General features: G+C 38.9%; 1 protein-coding gene across 5 annotated transcripts in view; it reads left to right on the forward strand.

Annotated features, from left to right (window-relative positions):
• Positions 1-18,106, forward strand: part of GUCY1A1 (guanylate cyclase 1 soluble subunit alpha 1) — a 61,144-nt gene that overhangs the window by 19,104 nt on the left and 23,934 nt on the right. For all 5 annotated transcript variants that reach the window (XM_004772032.3, XM_004772033.3, XM_004772035.3 and 2 more), the window contains 2 exons: positions 13,338-13,696; positions 17,060-17,121. In XM_004772032.3, coding sequence (XP_004772089.1) covers positions 13,442-13,696; positions 17,060-17,121 — 317 coding nt within the window. In that variant the 5' untranslated portion in view covers positions 13,338-13,441. The remainder of the gene's footprint in view (positions 1-13,337; positions 13,697-17,059; positions 17,122-18,106) is intronic.

Here is an 18,106-nt window from a genome sequence, read left to right on the forward strand (position 1 = left end):
ATAAAACTTGTTTTCAAGAAGCAACACATTTTATAGACTCCAATTTATTAGTCTTATTTTACTTCAATTTTGTAACTTTTTTTTAACTGTTTTGTCTTTTATATTAGATATAATAATGGCCTAATATTAGTATATTTTATTGACATTAGCTCATATTTATTGAATACCAAATAATATATGATCCTGGGCTCAGTGCTTCTGAAGAGCAGTGAACTGTAGGAAACGTGTGGTTTTTCACTTAGCTACTCTCACAGAGAACTGAGAAAAGAGGATAGGTAATTACCTAAACCTTGTTGGCTTCTTTGTCACACTTCAGTAAACTTCATAAATTTCTATCTATAACAAGATTTCTCCTTTCCAAAAAAGGTGAGCAATAAATAAGAAAAAAGGAAAGAAATAATAAAAAAAATAAATAAATTGGTGAAGGTAGAATAATAAAATAGAAAAGGAAAATATATAGGAAAACATTTTGAAACACTTTTCTTCTCAATTTGTATATCATATATATATATATGATATACAATATATATATTGTATTATATATATATATATATATATATATATATATATAATCAGCACAAACACACAAGATCCAGTGAAAATAAAATGAAAAGATTGAGTGAATTTGATAATAAAGATTTAATCAGCGACCCTAACCCCTTCCATGTTTATAACAGATGAGTTCAAGCCAGTCATTCTGTCATTTGATTACAGCATAAAATAACTCATTGGAGGGACTCCTGGGTGGCTCAGTTGGTTAAGCATCTGCCTCAGGTCATGGTCCGTGGATCCTGGGATCGAGTCCCACATGGGGCTCCTTGCTCAGCGGGGAGCCTGCTTCTTGCTCTGCCTGCCATTCCCCCTGCTTGTGCTCTCTCTCTGGCAAATAAATAAGATCTTTAAAAAATAATAATAAAAAAATTTAAAAAAATAACTCATTGGAAGTCAAAAATTGAATAAACTGCCATCTACATGGACCAGTTAGATTGAGTCTGGAAACATACCTACTTGTTATTTATTTATTTATTTATTAATGAAGATTTTGGTTGCCTGGGTGGTTCAGTCAGTTAAGCATCTGCCTTTGGCTCAGGTCATGATCTCAGGGTCCTGGGATGAAGACCGGCAACAGGCTTCCTGCTCAGCCAGGAGCCTGCTTCTCCCTCTCCCTCAGCTCCTGCCCCCCACTCCCAGCTCCACCGCCCTGCTCATGCTAGTGCTCTCTTTCATTTTCTGTCTCAAATAAATTTTAAAAATCTTTTTTTTTTAAATTTTTAAATTTATTGTAGAGAGAGAGTGTGTGTGAGAGCAGTGGGTGGGGGGAGAATTTCAAGCAGACTATGCTGAGCGAGGAACTGAGGTGGGGCTTGATATGACAATCCTGAGATCCACAGCCTGAGCTGAAAATAAGAGTTGGATGCTCTACCAGCTGAGCCACCCAGGTACCGAGGTGCCCCCATTCCTACTTACTTTCTTTCTTTCTTTCTAAGATTTTATTTATTTATTTGACAGAGAGAGACACAGTGAGAGAGGGAACACAAGCAGGGGAAGTAGGAGAGGGAGAAACAGGCTTCCTGCTGAGCAGGGATCCCGATGCAGGGCTGGATCCCAGGACCCTGGGATCATGACCTGAGCTGAAGGCAGACACTTAACGACTGAGCCACCCAGGTGCCCCCCTTCCATACCAACTTTCAATTAAGTGGCAAAGATTGGATCATGAGTAAGGTTATTTAGAAAATATTTTTAGGTAATTGAAAAAGGGCTAAAGATAGCTTCTTGAGAAAGTGCAAAAGGTGATGAGAAAAATCATGAAAAAGAGTCTGGAGAAATACTGTAGAAACTACAGACAGCCAAAGCAATGTTATGGTATGTTTTAGTATTAATTCATTACTGTTATTAATAATGATGTATGGGTGAGATGTAAGCCTCTGGACTAAGTAAAAAAAATTTTTTTTAAAGATTTTATTTATTTATTTGACAGACAGCGATCACAAGTAGGCAGAGAGGCAGGTAGAGAGAGAGGAGGAAGCAGACTCCCTGCTGAGCAGAGAGCCTGATGCGGGGCTCGATCCCAGGACCCTGGGATCACGACCTGACCCAAAGGCGGAGGCTTTAATCTACTGAGCCACTCAGGTGCCCCAGTAAAAATTTTTTTTAAGCTGAAGTATTTTCAACTCTCAAATTATTAAGGGTGGAACTTGAACTAAAATTACTGTTAAAAAGGGGTGCCTGGGTGGCTCAGTTGGTTAAACCACTGTCTTCAGCTCAGGTCATGGTCTCGGAGCCTGGGGATCAAGTCCCACATCAGGCTCCCAGTACCATGGGGAGTCAGCTTCTCCCTCTGACCTTCTTCCCTCTCATGCTTTCTCTGTCTCAAATAAATAAATAAAAATCTAAAACAAATAAACAAAAAACAACAAAAGAAAAAAAAACATAAGGAAACTACATGGACAGTAATGTATCATATTTATCTAAAAACAAGTCTGTGCATAAGCGGACCAGTGAAGTTTCAAATTCATGTTTCTCAAAGTTCTGCTGTATATTGGAGTAAATTCTGGGCTGTCCATCTGCCTGAATTCCCGTCTGACCCCATTACCTCAGTAACTTTGGGGTTTGGGCCAACTCATTGAAATCTGACTTCTGTTCTGCCATCTGTAAGTAAGAAGAGTTACAATACATAGTCTCTAACATCTTTCCTAGTTTTCTAATCTTCTGTTACGTAAATACCTATGTCTTTAGGTTCACTTTCAGTTTTTGTTCAAAATTGCTTGGGCTTACTATGAACAGGAAGGCTTCTTTTAATTTTTCCATTTTGAATCAATTAGATGTAAAAATCATTAAAATAATAGGGCTGTGGTTTTGGATTTAATGGGAAAGAACTTAGCCTTTCTCAACATGCAACTTTGTATCTGAATATTTACCTGCAAAGGACACATCCAGAAGCCAAAATTTACTTCTGGTAATGATTTCTTTTCATTTCATCATTATGTAAAATTCGAAAGGAATGGAATCTGTGCTGGACCCTTGCTGGCCTGGTTCTAAGCATGAGCATCAAGGATTTGTACCCCATTGCTGGTGACAGAAGGTCATTTTCTGTCTCAAGAATCAGAAGAGCTCAGCTGCTGAACTGAGAATTCAAGAAGGCCCCTGACTATCCATCATGTCCCCAGGAGCTTCCAGGGGAACATCTTTCCTGGGGTCTCCAGGGTGGGATTTTGGGGTGAATTGTAAATTGTAGAAGAGAGAGGTATTTTTAAAATACAGCCTTTACATACCTTCTCCTCATGTGTTACCCACCTAGCCCTTTCATGTGCTCACCATCCTAGAAGCTCTCCAAAACCCCTTTGAGTAGGCTTTTTTATGGAGGCTTCATTAGATAGGGATGATTGATGAAATCATTGACCATTAGTGATTAACTCAACCTTCAGACTCTCTCCTCTCTCTAGAGACCAGGCTGGGATAGAGAATTCCGATTCTCTAATCATATGGTTGGTTCCCCTGGCAACCAGGCCCCGTCCTGAAGCTATCTAGGAGTCTTATCACTTTGGAGATTCCTTGGGTTTCAGCAGTTGTGTGCCAGGAAACAACAGGCAGAAGCCAAATATATATTTCTTATTCTGTCCCAGTGTGGATGTGTTCCAATGAAACTTTATGGACACTGAAATTTGAATCTCATATAGTGTACATGTATCATAAAATATTCTTTGGATTTATTCAACCATTTAGTAATATAAAACCATTCTTAGCTCTAGGGCAGAACAAAAACAGGCAGCAGGTTGGATTTTTGCCATTGTTTGCCAACCCCTGCCTTAAGAGGTCCCAAGAAGGGCACTTGGGTGTTCTCAGTCAGTTGAGCATCTGACTCTTGATTTCAACTCAGGTCATGACCTCAGTGTCCAAGATTGAGCCCTCCTGCTGCCTCAAGCTCTGCGTTGGCATGGAGCCTGCTTAAGATTCTTTCTGCCCACTGTGTCTCCCCCACCCCCCACTCTCACACATTCTCTTTCTCTTAAAAAAAAAGTGAGGGAGAATTCCTGAAAGTCCAGGTTTTCCTGAGTGGTGGTTTAGCTCTCTCACCTTCCCAGTGCTGGCCCAGTGTAGACCTCTTCAGTGCCTGTGCTTCTACTATTGATATATTTGTTCCTGTTCTTGTTTTTTCTCTTTGTTGGTAGAAGGTACTTAACAAGTCTTAAGTTTTCATGGCTTTATAGTTTGCAGCCCTTTTTCTCAAGGATCTTGAGAAAAGTTTCATGGGCTGGTTTAGAAGACTCAGGAGAGTCACAATTGTGTTTTCTTTCAGAATCTTCTTTCCAAATATGACGGGTTAAATCTATTTTCCTCCACCAGATGGTGAGTTCTGTACTAGTCCAGTTACCCCTTCCTTCCCACCAAATATGAGGCCACTTTGTTATGATATCTCCTCATTGTTAAAATGTTAATTCAAATGCCCCATAGGTGTGACAGTCAAAACCAGAATCCACTTTACTCTTATTAGGAATCCCAACATCTCTTATTTTAATCAGACTCTGGGTGACTTAACTTGATTTCACAAATATCCTAAAATTAACATGCTAGTTAATCTCTCCCTACCCATCTCTTAAACCTTTCTACAAAAGAAGTACACACTAAGAAGCTAACACTGAGTCAATATGGAGAACAGTTGACATATGAAAGCAGTGATTGAAGGCAAGATTGGTCATATAACAATATGAGTCATTTGCCAACCTAGCATTCTAGGGAAAAGAAAATAAGATACCACAGAATTTCTATTTCAACTTGGTTGTTACAGGTTTATTTTGTTTAAAAATTTTCCACATTGGGAGTAAGGTGGGCTTATATAAAGTAGTAAGTACTTCACTGATGTAAAGCATGCTTGATTTATATCACAGGTTTGGTTTCATGAGTGGAAAAACATTTAAAATTTAGCACATTCCATCAGTTTTTAATTCTAATATTTTATTAAAGAAACTTGGCATGCAACTCAGCTAAGGGATTTATATAAGATAAAACCAAATTAGAATCTTACTCTTCTGGACTATACTGTAAACTCTATTATTTTATAAACCAATAAAAGGCACCCTAACTACTGACATAGATATTATTTTCTTGGTATGCATTAATGTTGTTCAAGTGGAGAATGTTTTGCAAGTTTGTACAGGACCAAGCAGTTGGTGTAGATTAGAGTTCCCTTAAACTGGCTTTGAAAGGTGTCATAGGTATAAAACATGACTCAGTATTTCTGAGGAAATAGAATAAATTTGTCAGTCTTTTATTTAGTGACTTGTTTTAGCAGGATTCTCTTGTACAACACCTTTGGGTAGATTATCTTTCCTAGTCCTTCATACATCGTCATTTTACCATTTTACAGTTGAGGTAACAGAAGCTCAGTGAAATTAAGAAACCTTTCCATTATTGCGCTACTGCTAAGTAAAAATTGTGACAGTCAACATTAATCATTGTGTGTTGGGCACCAGGCACTTTCCTAAGTGCTTTGCATTTATCATGTTGTTTAGTTTCAAAACACATTAATGAGACAGTTGCTATTAGGATCCCTATTTTCGAAATGGAGAAAGCGGAGGTGAAGTTAAGAACTTGACGAAGGTCACAGAGCTGAGAGATGGTAGAGGCAAGGCCAGCCACAGACCACCTGGTCCCCGAGCCTGAGCTCCGTCACTGTTGCACTTTAGCTCTACTACCTGAGGTTGCAGTGGTGTGAACTGATGTCTCCAAGCATGAAGTCTGTCTCCTACCACTCATCTCCAGAGATAGAGATGTAAATATAAAATCTCAGGCACTTAAAAAAGTCGGCATTGAGCAAGAGGGCAGATAATTGTGTACATGTATGTATGCATGTATATGAAATGGAAGAAGTGTTTCCAGGTCTTCCTGGCCGGCCAAAATTATAAAGAAAAGAAATCAGAGAAGTTCTGATATCACATGGTCATTAGTTTTATTTTCCCACTTAAATGAAATTTATCGGTCAGCCCAATTGTTTAAGCATCATGGACTTGTTTTCATTCTACAGGTTTCATCAGGCTGTATTATCTATATCATAATGGACTCTGTAGGCTGTTCAAGAATGTGACCTTACTGAGTGCTGTTTTGCAGATAGTTCAGGCAGCTTTTTACCTTACCTGCAAATTTAAATCAAACATTGTTGAGAGTACAGGCATTTCTAAAACAACACCATATATGTATTCCTGAAAAACCTTGTTTGCTGTAAAACTGCACTAAAAATAAAAGAGCTTGTGGGAGGAAAATGTGTTAGGGTGAAACCAGCCCAAAGTTTGAGCACCAACAAAAGCAGTAACAATCGTAAAAGCTATATATACCAGCTCAGGTAAACAAAAGAAAACAAAACAAAACAAAAACAAAACCAGTTGCATTCTATGGAATTCTAAGGAGTACTGGACTGCTGCAATCGACGATGGGTCTGACATGAGGGGAAAGGGTGAAAGTAGCTTGGTAGGAAGGAACTGTAAGAAGTGCAGAGCCTGCTGAGTTAGGGTGCCAAGGAAGAAAATAGAGGAAAACCACCGTAGTAAGTACTTCCAAGATGGAACATGAGGTCAGTTGAGCCAGGAGGAAGAATGTGGGGTAGTTAGAGATGCGGCATAATTGTTACTTTAACTGACGTTATTCCCCTTTTTATGACTGCGTCTGAGCCGGTTCACATCACAGAAATACACAATATTTAGCTGGAAATAGATAAAAACAAAATGGCTCTTTATGGTGTAGAAAGGAATTCCATTTTGCATTTAACTCCTTTCACACTAATTGTTATGTTTTCAGTAAATGTATTTTTAAATGACTAAGTCTCTAAGGAACTATTTTAGTAATAAAACAATGATGGGAATCACAGAAATAGCTGCAGGAAATTGTTTTATAATTTGTTTTATATTCTTTCAGGACCTACATGCAGTGGTAAATATTTAAATACTAACTGTATCTGATTTCAGTGATAGTCATACTAAAAGCCTTAAACAGAGATTTAGGATTTATAATCCCAGAGGTTTTGCTGCTTAGTTATAAAACATTCTGTGAACGTTTTGATATAAAAACTGAGAATCATATAAAACACTCTGTATTGTCATAAAAACAGAATCTTAGAGTTAAAATCTCTCTACTATAGACGATACTAAACTCTCCTATTACTTCAGAGATGTCAGAGAATTGCTCCCAATTCCAGCAAAAAAAAATTGTGAATCATACACGTCTTGTTTTTAATAGAGAATTAATACAGTTTGAGGTACCTGGGTGGCTCTGTTGATTGAGCGTCTGACTCTTAATTTTGGCTTGGGTGATATCAGGGTCCTAGGACTGAACCCCATGTTTGTCTCTGTGCTCAGCGGAGTCTGCTTCTCTCTCTCACTCTCTGCTCTGCCCCTCACACTATCTCTCCCTCTCTCAAATAAATAAATAAATCATTAAAAAAAAGAAAATACAGTTTGTTAAACTAGAATTATCAGTATTAAATATTATTTTCATTATAATTATTATTAAACATAAGTTGCATGGGTACTTCTAGCTTTAGGGAGGCAGTTGCCATCAGGCGAGGGGGGTTTCTGGCATTTTGACCCAACCTCAGTTGGGTTGCTGTTGCCCTTAGAGTTGACTTTTTTGTTTTGGGAAGGTTGGCAGTATGGGCTCTCTAGTTACAAAATTCAAGGTAAGTACCCTGCACTCTTCTTAAAATAGCTGAGGACACCTTACATTGGTGTGTAGATGCAGTCTTGGAAGGGGAATGTTTTGTTGTATAACATAAACTGGAGTCAGCTTTCCCACCTCTGGGCTTTTGAAGAAGGAGAAATTACTTTCCAAAAGGAGATTTTAGCAAAAGAGTTGGAGCACATTGACTCCCACAAGGTGTTATGTAATAGTGAAAACCCAAATTCTGGGCTCAAAATGATTGAATAACCAAAGTCATGGGAAATGGATTGTGGACTCTTTGATTGCTCTCCATGAGCCTTAGAGTCTTTCCTTGGCTGCAGTATTGAGAAGAAAATTCAGAGGAAGACGCCTTCACGGTGTTTCAGCTCCCATATCCAGTCAGTAGCTAAGGGCTGTAGATTCTCTACCAGAAATACTTCTGGAATTGATCCACTTTTTCATGCTAAGGTCATTATTTAGTCCAAACCGGATCAGCCTCCTGGTTGCTCTGACACATTTCCCATTCTCCATTCCAAATCATCCTTTAAAAATACAATCTAAGCTATTCACGTTCTTACATCTTAGTCTTTCAGTTGGTTGCTCTTAGAATAGTTTTTCTTTGTTTAACGAGGTTTAGAGCGCCCTTCACAATCCTGACCTCCACCATCACCTGGTTCTCCCTGACCCCATGCTGTGGCCATGCTGGAATTATTTCAGTTCCTAGATCATGGCTAGGTCTGTTCTGTTTGGAACTCTCTTCACCTGGTTCAGGGTCACAGCTCAGCTCAGATGTCTCTTCCTCCCGGGACTGGGTTTGGATCCCTGACTTTGCTCTGAGAGCACTCACTCGTCCTTCCCCTTTCTGGAGAACTGGTATGTCAGAAAGAGTTCTCCTGCCAGACTGTGAGCTCCAAGAGGGCAGGCCATGTCCCTTATTCACTGCTCTGTCCCTGTGCCTGGAAGAAGCCTGACACATAGTAGACCACCACAAATACCTGTTGAACAGAATGAAAAGTGAATGAAAGTGAAGTATCAAAGAGTCTGTGGGAATGGAGATGATGAAAAAGAAAAGGCAAATGGCACTTGAGATCCATTAAGTATGTTAAAAGCCAAAAGGTTCATGAGCTTTAACTTTTCGGAAGTTATCGTGTCTGGGTGTCAGTGACGCAGCAGAAGCAAAAGCCAGGGAATTGTGGACTTAAAAATAAATTATTTTTTAAGGAAGTGAACACGGTACCTAAGTCCTGATCTTTTAAGAAGTGTGACCATAAGGGACATTGGCTTGCTTTTTTTTTTTTAAAAACCTTAGTCCTGGGAGTGACTTGGACATTCTTACCAGTTTTTCTAATACTTTGGTCTGCTTTCCTGATAGATCACAGGGGAAAGTTCTATAAATAATTCCCACTGCAAAATGAAAAGAAACACATTGTAAAAGTCTGATTTATGGGATTTTATTTATTTATTTCAATTTTTTGAAGAAAAAAACTTTTTTAGATTTCTGGTCTACCTGAAAATTAAGCTTGACACCAGTTTATGAAAACGGTAACAACTTTGTGCTACTGGATGCAAACTTGATCCTCACGAAGGCAGTTTTTGTTTCTAAGCTCTCTTCTTCTTTCAGCTACTCTTAAAAATTTAGACTTTGGAATTCGCTCTTAAAACATATCCCTTTCACACAAATTGTGGCCTGGCTAGGTGCTAGGCCTGAAATTGGAAATCAGATAATAACTATTTGTTTTTATTATGGAGACTTAATTCTTAGGCTCCTCCCCCCACCCCAGTTTCTAATTTGAAATCTGCTCTTTAGGACCTGCTGTCATAAAAGAGGATTTCCGTGTCAGAATTTTCTTTCAGATCTTTTTATAAGTAGAAAACAAGACTTGTGTGTGTGTGTGTGTGTGTGTGTGAACATTAGATTTATTTGTCTGTATATTTTCATTAATCTTTTTTTTTTAATTTTTAAAATTTATTTCTTTTCAGCATAATAGTATTCATTTTTTTTTCACCACACCCAGTGCTCCATGCAATCCGTGCCCTCTATAATACCCACCACCTGGTACCCCAACCTCCCCCCCCCCCCCCCGCCACTTCAAGCCCCTCAGATTGTTTTTCAGAGTCCATGGTCTCTCGTGATTCACCTCCCCATCCAATTTACCCCAACTCCCTTCTCCTCTCTAACACCCCTTGTCCTCCATGATATTTGTTATGCTACACAAATAAGTGAAACCATATGATAATTGACTCTCTGCTTGACTTATGCTGAGTGAAAACAAGACTTTTATGTGTAACTCTGGAGTTGGAATCATGGACAGGCCCCTCACCTGAACAATCACACATCTTGGCTATTAATATGAGGCCAACAGCTGGGTCATTATTCTCACCATAGCAGAGTTAATCACTTACTAGCAAAAGGAAGAGAACATTTAATACATTTGAGGGCTGTTTAATCATCAACCTTGAGGATGGCAGATTACCTCTCCAAGTTTCTGCGAACATACATCCCACTGCTCACCAAGGCCTTGTCACCAAGTTTATTACTTTAATTAATATTTTTCCCCTTACCGTGTTACTCTCACTTCCCCAATCAGCCACTGACCAAGCCATTTCCAAAGTCACTGCTAATGTTACACCTGAAAATCATCACTTGTTTAGTTGAAGAACGTATTCTGTATTCCTAGCAGGCAAACACAAAACAAGCATAGGTTTCCAAGGTATCAGCACTGAGTGCATCTGTTTTGTAATGTAATTTCATCAGCTGAGCAGATGAAGAATGCTAATTAGCTTGTTTATACATATGTGATTTAATGAGACTAAACACTTAACTGATCTTAAAGTAAGCACAACTTGTTTCCTGTTCCTGTTTTTACTTAATAAAAAACAGTGTTAGACACATTTTCTTGGAATTATAATGTTGTGCAATATAGGAGAAAAAAGAATTTCGAGGTTGACTTGTGAGTTTTATCTTGCAGCAAGATTGAATAGGAGGCTGAGAATCAAAACATTGGGTTTGGGGACAAGGGTTGAAATTCAACATTAATGAGAAGTTAAACTTAGTGGGAAACTTTATCATGAACTGTTTTATGACAGACTCCTAAGTCCCAAATTGAAATTCTGATATGTTCCAGAATAACTTATTCTAGGGAGGAGTTCTATACCTTCATCAGATCCAATCTAAAGTCTTCTAATTTTTTTGTTGTTGTTCTTGCTTGATTTCTTTCTTTCTTTCTCTTTCTTTCTTTCTTTCCTTTTTTTTTTTTTGAGTATTCTCTTCTTCTAGTTATTATAGTTAATTTTGATATAACTGAAATCATGGCACTCAGTTAATATAGCTCTTCTTCCTGAAAATTAATATAAAATAATGGTATTATAATTTTATAGTTATTTAATATTATCCACTATGCTGCCTTTTTTACTTTAAAGTTGTACAAAACTGAATCCACGTAGGCTGCTATGTTAGGGGAGTGAATTGGGTAGAGGAGATGAGAAAGTGACTCTGGCCCTATAGCAGAATTCTGTTTGGATTAACATGCTTCAGTTAACCTGCTCAGCTTTCTAAAACCAGGATTCAGCAACCTATGGCTTGATCCAAGTTGATACGGTGAATCTGAGGGCCAAATCCATAGCCTGTTCTTGCAAATAAAGCTTTACTGGAACACATCCATTCCTCCTTTGTATATCAGCTGTGGTTGCTTTCATGCAGCAATGGCAAGAATTAAATCACTGATAGAAACCCACGAAACTGAAATTATCTGCTCTCTGGCTCTTTACAGAAAGGTCCACTGCCCACTGATCTAAAGCCTTTATGAGGGTGGGAGTTAGTGAATAGTAATAGTTGGATTCAGATGCATTTAAGACTGAGTGACATTTATTTTCTCCGAACTGAATCTCAAAATAAATGTGGTTGAAAGCCTGGGATTTTTAGGTCTTTCAGACTCCCAAGTAACCATTCCCGCTGTCACTGAATTACCTTTGGGTCACTCAGTAGCCTGCTGAGAGAACTCCGTATTCTATTCTAGCAGAAAATGTCACCTGCTCATGAATAGACAGGATCTTCCTTGTATCTTCTTGAAGACTCATAAATTACATGTGATCACAGATTCGGGGGAGGACTTCAAGTAACAGAGAGTAGTAGCAGTTTCTACTGACCTGTCAGCATCCGTAATCCTTCCCCATACCTAATGATCCATGACACTCCCCAAGGGCAGGCAGATGACAAATTTAGCTTCTTTAGTTGTTCCAGTTAAGAAAATGAATTGTCCATTGTCCTAAACTTATTAGAGAACTTATCTGTGACAAATTACAAGCTACGGCTTGTACGCGTTAACAATATACTAAAAGCACTGAGGCACACAGAAAGGAAGTCACTGTACTCCAGTTCTAAAGACTGGATCATTCAGCTACTCCCAGCCTATGAGCAGGAGAACTATGTTCTTATTTGCTTTTTAATATAAACTTGTAAACCATATTTTTAAATGAATCCTGGTTTATGAACTAAGCCTGATGATGTAGAAACTGGTCTAGGAACTTGGGTTCATAGAAAATACATTGGCTCTGGTGTCGCATGGACCCTAGTTTGAAGCCTAGCTCTGTCACTTTTCCAGCACATCAAAGGAAAGAAAATAACCTCAATTGTTGAGCCTCTGGCACATTGGGGATAATAATAATGTGCCATATGGTTGCTGTGAGGCTTAACTGTAAATACAGAATCCTCAGCACTGTGCCAGCCATATCACTGGAAGGAAGTAAACTAGGGCTCTTTTGCACTCTTTGTGTGTGTGTGTGTGTGTGTGTGTGTTTTAATTTTCAAAGAATGGAAACAATGATCCCAGTCAATCAAGATCATTAGTATTACTGACAAACTGAATTCTCAACCAGACAGATAACTAATTATCAGTGGGCTGTGGATTGTGTGTGGGGATTCACGGTCACAACATCAACACAAACAAGAGAAATATGTTGGGATAGCTATACGTATGATTTCAGCTGGCCTCTGGGAGGAGATGCCTTCTTAGTTTATTCCAGTGTCATCTAGACTCAGATCCAGAGACCCAGGAGTATTTTGAAAAAGTAGTATTTGTTTTTAATTTTGATGCTATTTTAAAATTATTTTGCTATTTACAGAAGCAAGTATCTTCTTTTGCCGTAATCATTTTAATTAATCTTTTTTCATCTGAAATTCAGAATTTCAGATCCCAAAACATATCCTTGAGCAGCACTACATACATTTTTTTTCTTTTAAATATTGGGAGACGCTGGTTTCTGTTATCCTGGTTTTTCAGAAAGGAGGGCATAATGAAAATGTAGTGCTTAGCACTGAGATGTAGATTTATTTATACTTGGCTTTTGTCATAAAACTGTAAAGTTCCATTCTTGTGGAATCAAACTAGACCAAATGGGCTATAGAAATGTAAATCAGTAATTTGTGGTAGGGACAGTTGGGAGAAAATTATGCTCCTTTTGAAAACTACTAAAACCAAGTATTTTACTAGTATACTAAAATGCACAGATACTAAATAAAGATCCTCACCAAATGGTTCATCCATTCTGTAACTGACATATCCACCAGAATCTTCTTCTTCTTGAAAATGACACTTGAATATATCGCCTTTGCTTTTTTACACCTATATTTTTCTGTTTTCCTAAGTATACAAAATCATTTACCTTTCTATTCTGATTTTCTACTTCCATAGACACCCCAGTCACCAGTATCCTTGATCTGCTAGTGGCATCCATTGGTCAGTCCCACGTAAGAAGAACGGCTCACCCAGAAGTACTCTGAGCAGCTACTAACACCATGTTCTGCACCAAGCTGAAGGATCTTAAGATCACAGGGGAGTGCCCTTTGTCCTTACTGGCACCCGGGCAGGTTCCCCAGGAGCCAGCAGAAGAGGTAGCAGGAAGCTCAGAGAGTGGCAAAGCAACTCTGCCCATCTGTCAGGATGTCCTTGAGAAGAATGTACAAAGAAGTTCTCCTCAAAGAAAGACCAGTAGGAGCCGAGTCTATCTTCACACATTAGCGGAGAGTATTTGCAAACTGATTTTTCCCGAGGTGAGTGCTTTACCTTTTAAGATTTTACTGATATTATGAAAATGGTAAAAGAATATTTTTTAAGGAAAATGTTAACCCTTGCTTTCTCACTTGCAAGGCTAAAACATATAAACACACTTCTTGAAAGTGATTGCGTTCTTAAATTGTGTTTACTCTTAATAAATGTTTAAGATCTTGAATTCTTTTCAGCAGGATCTGCACTCTGATGAACTTTACGACTTTGGGCAACTGCTTAACTCCTCTTATCCTCATCTTCCTTGTCTGTGAAATGGTAGTATAACAGTACCTGCTCCTAGAGTGTTAATGAGCACGAAGGGACTTAATCCACGGCTCTTGCCATACCATAAGTGCCTGGTAGTTGTTACCTATTCTCTTAAAATTAAATTCCTGGAAGAATAACTTACCTCCTGTCCATTTTCTTCTAATTACAGAGAGCATCATATGTTCGCTGCCAGTTTGTTGAGTTGGGAAAATCTCCGTTTTCCTTCTCTAGCTCTGCATCTGAGGTCTCTGCAAAAGCCAGTTCTTGACCTGCTTCCTTGAGTCAGTATCATGGCCCTATGCTTGCTTGCCCATTAGCTTAGACACTTCCTGATGTAGCTCTGTGAGCTTCATAGCCTTGTGTCACATTGATATCTGGAGCACCTTCTGCTAATCCACCTATAAGAGAACCTGGGGACAGGGCAGTACCTAATGAGGTCACATATCTTAGAATAGAAGGGTATGTGGAGAGCTCCTCTCTCCCTGCAGGGCTAAAAAGAAGAGTAGCTGACAAGTCTTCATGATGTCTTCCTCCCTCTGGCAGTATTCACAGTTTTCTATAAACTCACTTTATCTGGGAGATTGGACATTGACCTGATCCAACTCCAGCTATAAGAATCCACTGAACATTTTTAATTCACCCAACACCCACTCTGTTTTGTGCGGAGCACTGAAAAAACCACGGACTGCTGACTTTTCAAACTTAAAGGAACTTCGGAGGTAATCTTGTTTCAGTCCCAGAATGACTTAGGGAGGTTAAATGACTAAAGTCCCACAGCTTCCGAAAGGTAGAGCACTACTGTTGCCAACGGTATGGCTAGAGTGACTGAGAAAGAAGAGACTAGCATTAAAGCTTGAAGATGGAGAAATTAGAATCAACAGAAAGTTGAGGGAATTTACTTCAGATACAGTATTCGCACAATAATACTTCGGTTAATGGCCTTTGAAACGGAAATATGTCATTATTCTCACCCCACCCCAGTTACTAGACAGCCAGCTTTGGCTGGGATGAGCGATGTCGTCCTTCTCAGCGAGTCGGTTGGCATCATCCTCTGGGAAGTGGTTGGGACTCTCATTTCCAAGAACAGAGTGAGATGCGCAGAGATGAACAGATGGTGAGGATGGGAAAGCTGGAGAGCTTCCATGCCTTCCCTGGGTCCTGTCATTACCATGTTGGCTTTATTATTTTGTTGGATAAATTTGAATTTCTGCCATTGAAGTCAGACAAATGTTGGAATCGTTTTTAAAAACATTCTGAATACCAACTCTAAATGATATTTTACCTTTTCTCTTTTTCTTCATTTGGAATAATCTCTGTTGTTTGTGAACTCCTAGGAAAAAACATCATCAAAATTTGACTACAGCGTCATGTAGCAGGGAAGGCAAAGCTGTCAGAACTCTAGGGGGTAAAATGGGTACATTTGGTATTAATAACTAGAACTCTGACAACTGAGGCCATTTGTCTTTTAACAGTAAAATGTCCCGGTGCTGGATGCGTTTGGACTGGGCGGTGTTCAGTGTGGATTACTTTAGCTGTCCAAACATCAGCATGTCAAATATAACTTTTTTTTCACTGATTCTTTTTCATGTGGATAGATTTGTATGTAAGCCTCCATACTTCATAAATATTTGACGATCTGCTAATCTCTCTTAACAGCGTATTTTCTCTAACTTGTTGGTAAGTAGCACGTAGAGCGTTTAGTTTGGCTCAGTTTAGTTTAGTTTCAATTCTATCAGCAACCTAAGGGAGGGACTCAAAATAGCATTAGACAGCATTGTAGTTCTTGCTTTAGATAATTAGATTTAACTCCGCAGTTATGGTGTTTTGAGTTTGTTTGGGGGTTTTCTTTGGCGGGGGAGGGGACAGTGTCCTTAGCAGATTTAGAACAGAGAGATGTCATCCAGTTGTGGAATAGAACGACCTGAAAATGTGTTATTGCTCATCCAGTGCAAAATTTTCATTTCAGTTTTTTGGTTTCTTTTTTTTTCACTAAATTCCAGATTTTTTCCCCCTAAGCTCGATTTGCTCTTTAAAACTGAAAGTCCTTTCCATAACTTATTTTATTAAAACAGAAGCTTGCTCTATTTTGCTTAACTTTGCTGCCTCACTTGACCAGTGGAAACTGTAAGAGGGATATAAATAGTTCTTAGGGGAAAAGGAATTTCCCAACTTGGAACACAACCAGAAAATTCTTCCCTTTCCTCTGGGCAAACTACAGAAAGGATCAACAGTTATATATACACATATAGATACATATGGTTTTTATATGGAATGCAAAACATTGACAGTCTAACTAACCAGTACTCTACTTCCAGCTTACCAACTAGTTAGAGAAAACAAGCCATTAAGAGAGATTAATAGATCATCAAGTATTTATGAGGAATGGAGGCTTACATACAAATAACTTACAATGTGGAAAAACTCATGAAATACACAGAAATTAAGAGAGTAAAAAAGTAAGGTAAATGCGAGATTTGTTTCAAATCAACGATCAGCTGGCCTTGGTGAAAGCTTGGATTTAAGGGTTTAGAGAAAAGGGAAAGACAGAGATAGCTCAAGTTTTCTAGGCCAGGACCTGTAAATCAAATATGAAATATAAACTTGTATTTGTAGCTGAGAAAATCAGCAGGGGGGGCCGGGTGTAGGGTTTGTGAAGAGAACAGGAATTTGCTTGGCTGGAGCCATGCTGAAATTGAAGCCTTGGCAGCACATCCAAGAGGATTTCCTGACCCAGCGGAAGTAGTGCCCACAATTCCTTCATGGAAGACCTGGCATTACCCACTGGAATCTTCTATTTGGATTCCGATTCAGCCTGACCTTGTTTTGTGGCTGTCAGTGAGACCACCCACAAAGGGCGAAGGCTGTAAGGCCTAGCCCACATCATCCAAACTCAAATTATTTAAAGGACATTGTTTCTTCCCAGAGCTGAGAAACTTCTAGAAAATCAGTCTCCATTTCCAAAGCGTAAATTCACCGCACTCATCAGTAAAGTGATCATGTTTCTGCTGGATAGAAACTTCCAGGACACATTTTTAAAATATCTGTCTTCAGGTAAATTATTATTCAAGGGAATGTTTAAAACTTTTCTTTTCACTTTTTAGTTGGAGCGGCTGAACCTTGCACTTCAGAGGACATTGGCGAAACACAAAATAAAAGAAAGCAGGTAAACTGAACCACTTTAGTTGTGTGACCCTCCCGTGACACTTAACTGATACCACTACAAATAACCACCCCTTAGTGAAGGCCACAACATGTTTTGAATCGCTGTGGTATTGGAGAAACTAGACTAAGTGTTTTAACTGCCACTAATCTGAAAATTAGTGCATTTATTTTTCACACTGAATACATCCCTGAGCTCAGATTTATATAAAATGTTTAGGATTTTACAGCTGTTCAGGAAAAGGCAGAGCTGAGTTTTAAGCCTGTTCTTTCCGGAGTCCGTGATCTTAACCATGTTTCCCTATACTGCTGCTTTTAACAAGCCTCCTACTAGAGGTAATGTCAGTACTTCACAGGTGAGGCAGGGATCCCAGGTGATCAGTACAGACTCCTGCCTGAAGGATACAGCCAAGGGGTGGCAAAGGGTCCCAGTGCCCAGTGTGGGAGTGGGGAGACGAATTTCCACACACTTTAAACTTTCAGCTGCCACAGCCAGAGAAGACTGAAGAAGAATGAAAGTTGGGAGGGGGCTTAGAAGGGAGGGGTTGACTCAGGAGGCTTGAGGCAACATCCTTTTATCAGTCCTAAGGGAAGTGGTTCCACATTTTCATAACCAGTTTTATTCTATTTGTATGCGCTGGCTGAGTATCTTCCAGTTTATACTTTTTTCTTGCATGCCGTCTTTGAAATTTTTTTGAAGAAAGTTTTCTGTAAAGGGTTAATATATAAGGGTTTTTTTTTTTTTAAGCTGCTTTATAGAGTTAATTTTGCATAAATATCTTAGCGTGTTTACTGCTGGAGGGTCATTTTATTGGCCTTGTTTTTGATTCCTTGGGATCTCAAGGATTGTTTCAGTAGTAAATAATAAAATAAATACTTGTGTTCAAATTCGCAGAATTGAACATTGCAGCTTTGCAAGCCATCGCCATTGTCAGGAATATTTTACACATTCATTCATCTATTTCTCAGGAGTGGATTATCTGTCCTTC

This window comes from Mustela putorius, unplaced genomic scaffold, assembly GCF_011764305.1.
Source record: "Mustela putorius furo isolate JIRA1106 unplaced genomic scaffold, ASM1176430v1.1 tig00000056_pilon_pilon_pilon, whole genome shotgun sequence".
In the NCBI taxonomy this organism is placed as follows: domain Eukaryota; kingdom Metazoa; phylum Chordata; class Mammalia; order Carnivora; family Mustelidae; genus Mustela; species Mustela putorius.